This window comes from Pinus tabuliformis, chromosome 4_2 (assembly GCF_031772625.1).
Source record: "Pinus tabuliformis cultivar Carrire ecotype Pingquan chromosome 4_2, CPIR1, whole genome shotgun sequence".
Lineage (NCBI taxonomy): Eukaryota > Viridiplantae > Streptophyta > Pinopsida > Pinales > Pinaceae > Pinus > Pinus tabuliformis.
Window position 1 is genome coordinate 779,800,361 of NC_142304.1, and position 9,224 is coordinate 779,809,584.

At 36.4% G+C, this 9,224-nt stretch overlaps 1 protein-coding gene across 1 annotated transcript; it reads left to right on the top strand.

Annotated features, from left to right (window-relative positions):
• Positions 1-2,220: 2,220 nt before the first annotated feature.
• LOC149171970 (uncharacterized) lies at positions 2,221-5,343 on the top strand. Its single transcript, XM_089426152.1, has 2 exons — positions 2,221-4,039; positions 4,135-5,343. The coding sequence occupies exons 1-2, from the start codon at positions 2,269-2,271 to the stop codon at positions 5,310-5,312; spliced, it is 2,949 nt and encodes a 982-aa protein (XP_089282278.1). The 5' UTR covers positions 2,221-2,268; the 3' UTR covers positions 5,313-5,343.
• The last annotated feature ends 3,881 nt before the right edge of the window (positions 5,344-9,224 follow it).

The following is a 9,224-nucleotide window of genomic DNA, read 5'->3' on the forward strand; positions in this document are numbered from 1 at the left end:
CAAGACTGATTTTCTGTCAAAGGAGAGGGGTAGATGACAAAGAATAATGGCATAAAATGACATGAGTTACAGTGGAACAACTAATTTTGGGAGCTGGCTCTGATACCATGTTAGGCCAAGAGGTAACTCCTCAAATGAATTGTGTCTTTGCATTAAGATTGCTCATGGATATATACACGGAGGGAGAGACTCTTGGGATTCACCTCCCAGTGTCTCTTCATATTCCTATTCGCCATTATTTAGTATTTACATTATTTACATATATTTGCCCAATCCCAATGATTAGGTGTCAACCAAAAGGAATTTATGTCTTGTGTACCATATGCTAATGCAGTAGGAAGGTTGATGTATGTGATAGTATGTACTAGACCATATGTTTCGGGGAAAATTTTATGGGCTAATATTCGTGGGTGGGTTAATTTTCCATGCTTTTTCGAAAAAAAGATTCACCAATTTCCATTTTTTTTTAAGTTGATTCCCCAAATTTTATAGTATAAAATTATCTTACCTTAAAAATTGCCAAAAATTTATATATACTAATATAGATAATTAGAAACCTAAATATTTTTACAAAAACATCATAATTTTTTTTACAATTTACATATTGGGGACCTGTAAGATTAACCAAGGTTTCTAAACTTTAAGATAAACTTCCATCCTTAAAATTTTCCATGATATATTTCATATGCAGTGGGTGTTGTGAGTAGATACATAAAAAATCCAAGAAGAGAGCATTGAATCATAGTGAAATGGGTTCATTGGTATCTCAGAGGCACAAGTGATTATTACATTACCTTTAACATTTGTAGTCATTTTGGTTGGGGTTATTTTGATTCATATTTTGTAGGTGATTTGTATATGAGGAGATTACTTTAAGTTATGTCTTTACTCATGCACGAGGATCTACTAATTGGATATCAAAGTTTTAAGCAACAATTGTTTTATCCACTATTGAGGTAGAATATATCATTGTCTCAAATCTCTACAAGGAGGCAACTTGGTTAAAGGATCTTTTGGGTGAACTTGAAAGAATGAAATATGGTGCGACTACATTTTTTGATAGTCGAAGTGCTATCCATTTGAATATCAATATAACTTATCATAGTAAGACTAAGCATATGCTATTAACTACCATTTTGTAAGAAATGTTATTGATGGAGATGGAGTATATCCACAGTCAAAAAAATTATGCAAACATATTTATGAAACTAGTATTGTTTGACGAACTATGGTGTTGCTTAGCTTCTCTTAGGTTAGAGATGAAGTGATGAATAAACATGGAAAATACATAAGGTAGTTGTTGTTAAAGTGAATATTTTTACAATCCATGACAACTATTAACATAATTAATATATTGTAAAAACATAAATTCACTTCAGGTAAATTTTTAATAGTTTGTATAAAAATATTGGTTTGCAAAATAGGTGATATTTTATGTTAACTTTATAATATAATTTTTCTTCATTTAATTTTAACCAAAATCAATAATATATAAATAGATATATAGTTTTATTTTATCATATCTAAATAAAAAGTTAACTAGTATAAACATAAAATATGCCTTTTTAATACAATTAACATTAAAATCTTTTTAAATCTTGTATCAAGGTTTGGTTATTTTTAAATTCGTTTTCATATTAATTTCATTAATTATCATAACGACCATTACCTTTCATTAAATCTAAAGAAAATTGACTATTTATTTCTAACATTTCAAACAGCCCACCCAGTATTATGGAAACTTAAATTACCCCTGAAAGTTCAAATAATTTTGTGTACATTCCGTTATTTTTTTTTGAAATTTCAGCGAAACCAAAAAAATCACGCTTTATGGTGTACGTCAGTTAGAATAAATCTTCCATTGTTCATAGAAAATCGACGTACTCAAAACTCTGGGTTTAATACTTTGAAATTAGATGCTCCGATACTTTCAGTCGTTGCATTTCAATACTATGAAACTTCATACTCCAAATTTCCGAGGGGACTAGACTCGGAAAGCAATTCAGCGACCAGGGCAGATGAACCACGTTGTAGGTGAAGCTATTTTGTAAGAAATGGCAGACTACTCATCGGAAGGCTAAAGTGGACCAACCTTGTCCTTTTCTCTTTTGCCTTCTACGAAATTGCGTCCTTTTTCCCACATTTGTTTCTATATTAAGGTCCAGTGCTTCACATATTAAACATTATTATTCTATGATACAAAGGAGAAGTCGACCTGCCTGGTTTTCTTGCTCTGCTTCCATCCTCGACTCTGCTTTCGGGGACACCATGACTCTGCAACAATTTGCCATGCAGATCTCTGCTTTCCTCATTGCCTTGTTTCTATATCCATCATCAGCCATCTCCAACTCATCATTATTTGGAGATAGGCGAGTGTTGCTTTCAATGAAAGCAACCATGGACGATCCTAATCATATGTTAGATACCTGGACACCGTCCAACCACACCACCCATTGCTCATGGATTGGCGTCCATTGTGATCACCTCACGGGTCGAGTAGTGACTCTAGATCTCTCCGACATGAATCTCTCAGGCTCATTTCCCAGTCAGGTCACAGAGTTGTCATCCCTCCGTTTGCTAAACGTCTCTGGGAACTACTTCAATGGAAGCCTTCCCTCCCACGTATCAAAATTGAAGAACCTAGAGGTCCTAGACATCTCTTACAACTATTTGTCAGGGGCACTGCCACTGGACTTGAGCTCTCTCCAGAAACTCCGGTTGCTCAACGTCTCCTTTAATTATGAGCTCAATGGAACCCTTCCCTCGGACATATCAAAATTGAAGAACCTAGAGGTCCTCGACGTCTCCGTAAACGATTTGTCAGGGGCACTGCCACTGGATTTGAGCTCTCTCCAGAAACTCCGATTGCTCAGCGTCTCTGACAACTACCTCAATGGAAGCCTTCCCACGGACATATCAAAATTGAAGAACCTAGAGGTCCTAGACATCTCTTACAACTCTTTGTCAGAGGCACTGCCACTGGATTTGAGCTCTCTCGTTAATCTCGAACATCTTGATCTGACAGCTAATAACTTCTCCGGTAGCATTCCCAGGGAGTATGGGAAACTGAAAAATCTAGAATATCTTTCATTGTCGAAAAATTATTTGAGCGGAAGAATACCTGGAGAGCTTGGCAATTTGAGGAACTTGAAAATTCTTTATCTGGGAAACTTGTATTATGAAGAGTTCTCCGAATGGTACGGCGCCAATAGATTCAATGGAGGGATTCCTCCCGAGATAAGAAATTTGAGCAAGCTTGTCCATCTTGGTATGCATGGTTGTGGTCTTGACGGTTCAATTCCTGCTGAGATTGGTGGTCTCAAAAATCTAGAGACAATGTATTTGGAAGGAAATGCCCTCACTGGTGAAATACCCGTGGAACTGTGGGAACTGAACAAGTTGAGAGAGCTGGATCTTTCAGACAATGGTCTACAAGGCAGGATTCCATATAAGATTGGGAACCTGCAAAGTTTGGAGGTTTTGCGACTTTTCTCTAACGATTTCACGGGTCTCCTGCCTCAGCAACTCGGCGTAAGTGGAAAGCTACAGGAAGTGGATGTTTCTTCCAACAGATTCACTGGTTCCATCCCTCCGAATCTCTGCAACGGCGGAAGGTTGCAGATATTGGCTACAGAAAGTAATTTCCTCATCGGCGCGATTCCTAAATTTCTGGGCACGTGCAATTCTCTGATTGAGGTCCGCATAGGGCAAAATCATTTAAACGGTTCAATTCCCAGGGAGATTGGCAACTGTTATGCTCTGGAATCAATTGATCTGAGCAAGAACATGTTTTCTGGTATTATTCCTAGGGAGATTGGCAACTGCAGTGCTCTGAAATCAATTGATCTTAGCAAGAACAGGTTTTCTGGTATTATTCCTAGGGAGATAAGCAACTGTACTGCCCTGAAATCCATTGATCTTAGCAAGAACAGGTTTTCTGGTATTATTCCTAGGGAGATAAGCAACTGTACTGCCCTGAAATCCATTGATCTTAGCAAGAACAGGTTTTCTGGTATTATTCCTAGGGAGATTAGCAACTGTACTGCTCTGGAATCCATTAATCTTAACCAGAACGAGTTTACGGGTCCCCTCCTGTCGAAATATCCAATGTGAGCACTCTCTGGTATTTGAAAGTATCTAGAAATCAATTAGTAGGTACGATTCCTGTGGATAGTAGCAGCGCTACTTTTCCTATATATGTTGATCTTAGCGAAAACAAGTTTTCTGGTATGATTCCCAAGGAGATTGGCAAATTTACTTTTTTGATATCCCTTAATCTTAGCAAGAACGAGTTCACAGGTCCCATCCCAGTGGAAATCTCCAATATGAGCTCTCTCGAGTTTCTGAATATATCTAGAAATCATTTCAACGAAAGTATTCCCAGCGATATACAGAGCATGCAGAACTTGACCCAACCTGATTTCTCTTACAATAACTTTTCAGGCATTATTCAAGAAGGTAGTCTGTTTTGCAATTTGAATCAAAGATATTTTGCAGGGAATCCCAACTTGTACAAGTGCACTTCGCGAGGTCAAGCCCACCGTATGAGTGGCCTTCTCGTAGTGCTGGCACCTCTTCTCTTCTGTTTGCTGCTTTTGGTAGTTGGGGCAGCCATATATAAAGGTAGAGCAAGAGCCGTCCACAAAATAGGAGACACCAGGTTATGGGAAATGACGACCTTCCAAAACCTGGACTTTGGGAGCGATGACATTGTACAATGCCTAAAAGAAGAAAACATCATCGGCGAAGGAGGAGCGGGAGTGGTGTATCGAGGCATCATGCCCAATGGCCAACAAATTGCAGTGAAGAAACTTACGGGTATTGGCATCGCTTCTTTAAATGATCATGGATTTTCTGCAGAGGTCAATACTCTCGGCAAAATCCGGCATAGGCATATTGTGACATTGCTGGCCTTTTGCTCCAATCATGACACTAATCTTCTGGTGTATGAATACATGCCTAACGGAAGCCTGGGGGAGCTTCTCCATGGAAAAGATGGAGGGCATCTGAATTGGGATAGTAGATACAAAATTGCAGTGGAGGCTGCCAAGGGGTTGCGCTATATTCACCATGATTGTTCGCCGCTTATACTTCATCGCGATGTGAAGTCCAACAATATACTTTTGAATTCCAATTTTGAAGCACATATCGCTGATTTTGGCCTGGCCAAGTTACTGCATCATTCAGGTACCTCGGAGTGCATGTCTTCAATAGCAGGCTCTTTTGGTTACATAGCTCCAGGTAAATTTTCGTTTCATTCTTTATCATTTTTTTACGGTTTGTGCTCAAGTATTTGTGTTTGGGTTCCCTGAAAGTTTTAGGCTACACATTGTATCGCTGTTTTCGGAGATTCCCCGCGCTTTTCGAGAAGCTTAGTGGTCTGATTTTCCCATTCTAATAATGACTTTATAGGAGCGAGCCTTTCCATCAAATGACCCGAATTAAAAATATATGGAAAATAAAGTGATGCCTTTACTATTTTATGTGATAATCATCTTTGTGATAATTATTGAATTGACAGAGTATGCTTACACTCTGAAAGTGGAGGAGAAGAGCGACATATATAGCTTTGGAGTGGTTCTGCTTGAGCTGATTACAGGCAAACGACCAGTGGGAGAATGCGAATTTGAAGAGGGTATGAACCTCGCCGGTTGGGTGAAGAAGATGACGAAGTTAGAGAGAGGAAGAGTCATGGAGATTATAGATCCGAAGCTGAGCGACTTCCCAATGGAGGATGCCATGCATATGTTCTTCGTGGCTTTACTCTGCTTGCAAAAACAGCCTAAGCACAGACCAAGCATGCGCGAGATAGTGCATATGCTCACACACTGTAAGCCGAGGCTTTAATTGTACCTCAAATTGCACCAGCGAGGACCAAACTCTTCACCCAACCATAAGACCACATCTTCTGGAGAAGAAATTAACAGTTGTGAGGAGAAGAAATTGAAAAGGCGCCGAGTATGAGGGTGACTTCCTCCCTCAATGATTACTGCATGTGCCATGTCCGATTGGCTTTTATTTTTATTTTTAAGTAAAATAATGTTTTGTGGTTTTTTAATTATAAATAAAATAATGTTTTGTGACTAGTGTTTTAAAGATTAAAATAGTTATATAAATAGATGGTTGATAAATCTTGATAGTATGAAAGGAAAAGTGATCAAGTGATTAGTATGACTGGAAAAGAATATTTCATTTATTATTTTACGGAGCTAAAACGATGATTTTGGTTTATATAAATTATTAATATTTTGTTTGAACTAGTGGAATTTGTTCACTAACTGACTAAAAATAAAAAACAAAATAACTATTTAAGACTTTTCAGATATCTCTTTTCATTCAGATTATTCAAGTATTTTACCATTTATAATCTTATAAAATAAATAAATAAATGCCCTGCGTAAAATGAGATATTAACTAAATTCCGTCGTCGTTCTTGTTTAACCCTGATGACTTCAAAACCTTGTAAGTGAAGGCTTAGTAGCAGAGGTATATATCAAAATTCTCGATTCCACAATTCTTATCCTGTGAAAGACGATTCCTTTGCCTCTTCCATCGATCGAAACTGGAATTTTATTTAAAAAAGGTTACTAGCTCGGAAACTACTTTTAAGTTTTAGATTTTTCGCATAATTGTTTTTCTTTTTCCAAATATTTCGATTTTTAAAATGTCCAAATATTTTCTATGGCCAAATATTTTCTGTTAACTTCTTGGGCTTATCTTATTTCTCGAATGTAACATCAAACGAATTATCTTATCTCTCCAATGTAACATCAAATGAATTGATTAGCCGTTCAGAGTTATGCTCAATTTAACGAAATGAGATTATTTTCTATGCAATGTAATATTAAATGAGATTATCTATTTTTTTTTTTAATGAAGAATCACATTGGTTGGTTATGAACGTTTTGACAAAAAATAAATTATATAATTTTTATCCTAAAAATTTTCTTAATTCATTATGGATTACAAAAACCCTGAATTCAGTGATTCTTATTATTAATTCCATTAAATTTGACCACCTTTAAGTTCTATTAAATCTAAAACAAATTATATGTTTATTTCTAACCTTTCAAACAACCTTACAACATTTATGAAAAATTATCCTCAAGAGTAAAATAATTTTGGATAGATTCTGTTAATTTTCTTTTAAATTTCAGCGAAACCAAAAAAGTTCACCCATTATCGTACATCATTTAAAATAAATCTTACATACTCAAAACTGTGGGTTTAATACTTTGAAATTAGATGCTCCATACTTTTGGTTGTTGGATTTTAATAGTTTGAAACTAAGTACTCACTTTTGATTTGTATTTGACACGGGAAACGTCCAAATTTTCTAGGGAGGAAGAATGGCAAAGAAAATCAGTGAATGAACGGTTAACAATGCACACTGACCACGTTGCATGTAAAGTTATTGACGTCATGTTAGGATTAGAAATGGCAAAAGGAGACAAAGAACAAATAATTCACACATAAAACACGAGTTGTTGCTCTTCTATTGATACACATAAAACATGATGCTTACAATGAACCCGGTGAAGGGTATTGAACCTTTTTCAACTAGTTATTTGCCTAAAATATCTTGACATGCAACCACATGTAATCACACTCAAAGTCATCTATCACTTAACTCGACTTGACTCAACTCTCAAACACTCAACCACTCAATCACAGTTAAATGACTCTCTATGTTTAGCCAACTCCTCATGCAGGAGTAATTATCTTATTTTAACACTCCCCCTTAATTACAACTGCTAAACTAAAACATGACTCATGACAACTCAAACATACCTGTTGATCTATGTCGTAGCTAGGCTTACAACACCCAAGTTTCTTCTGTGAAACTCAAACACATCTTGTGAAAATCACTTAGTAAATATATCAGCCAAATGATCACTAGATTTACAAGGCTTCAAGTGATCTTATCCATTGCTCACAAGTTCTCTAATAAAGTGATATCTAGTATAAATATGCTTTCTCTTTTGATGAAACACACTATTCTTGGATAATGCAATCGTTGAGGTGTTGTCACAGTATATTGTTGTTGATCCTTGTTATTTCTGCTTGAGTCCATCAAATACTCTTCTTAACCACACTGCTTGACATGTTGCTGATGTTGCTGCTACATATTCTGCTTCTGCTGACGAAAGTGTCACAATGGGATGCTTCTTAGATGCCCATGAAATCACACCTAAACCAAGGTGGAACACATAACCAGAAGTGCTCTTCCTATCATCCAAACTGCCTGCAAAATCACTATCTATGTATCCAATCAAATCTTTCTTTTCTGTGCTTGCATACATTATGCCACAATCTCTAGTTCCTGCTATGTATCTCATAATTCATTTTCCTGCACTCCAATGTGTGTCTTTTGGAGTCTCCATAAATATGGAAATCAAACTCACTCCTTGCATGATATCCAGTCTTGTAGCTGTGAGATACATGAGGTTGCCAACCAATATTTTGAATAGAGTTGGATTGATATCTAATCCTTTATCATCCTTGCTTAACTTTGTACTTGTTGCAACTGGTGTAGGGACAGGTTTGCAATTTTCCATCCTGAATCTTTTCAACAAATCTTTGGCATATTTATTTTGACAAATAAAAATTCCTTTTTCAGATTGCTCAACTTCTATGCCAAGAAAATATTTCATGAGACCAAGATCTGTCATCTCAAAATCTTTCATCATTGTTGCTTTAAATTCATCTATCTCAAAGAAATCGCAGAAGGAGAGAAAGAACAAATAATTCACAGATAAAAGACGAGTTGATGCTCTTCTATTGATCACACAAAACATAATGCTTACAATGAACCTGGTGAAGATTATTGAACCTTTTCCAACTAGATACTAACCTAAAATATCTTGACATGCAATCACACTCAAAGTCAACTATCATTTAACTCGACTTGATTCAACACTCAAACACTCAACCATTCAATCACTCAGTTAACTGACTCTCTATGTTTAGCCAACTCCTCATGCATAAGTAATTATCTTATTTAACACTCCCCCTTAATTACAACTACTAAACTAAAACATGACTCATGACAACTCAAACATGCCTGCTGGTCTATGTCTCAGCTAGGCTTACAACACCCAAGTTTCTTCTATGAAACTCAAACACATCTTGTGCTAATCACTTAGTAAATATGTCAGCCAATTGATCACTATATTTACAAGGCTTCAAGTGAACTTCTTCATTGCTCACAAGTTCTCTAATAA

Excerpts from the sequence above, each read along its gene's own strand:
- LOC149171970 (XM_089426152.1), top strand. The coding sequence starts at position 2,269 with ATGACTCTGCAACAATTTGCCATGCAGATCTCTGCTTTCCTCATTGCC. Across the intron at positions 4,040-4,134 it reads TCCTAGGGAGATTAGCAACT|TATCTAGAAATCAATTAGTA; the intron begins GTACTGCTCTGG and ends GGTATTTGAAAG.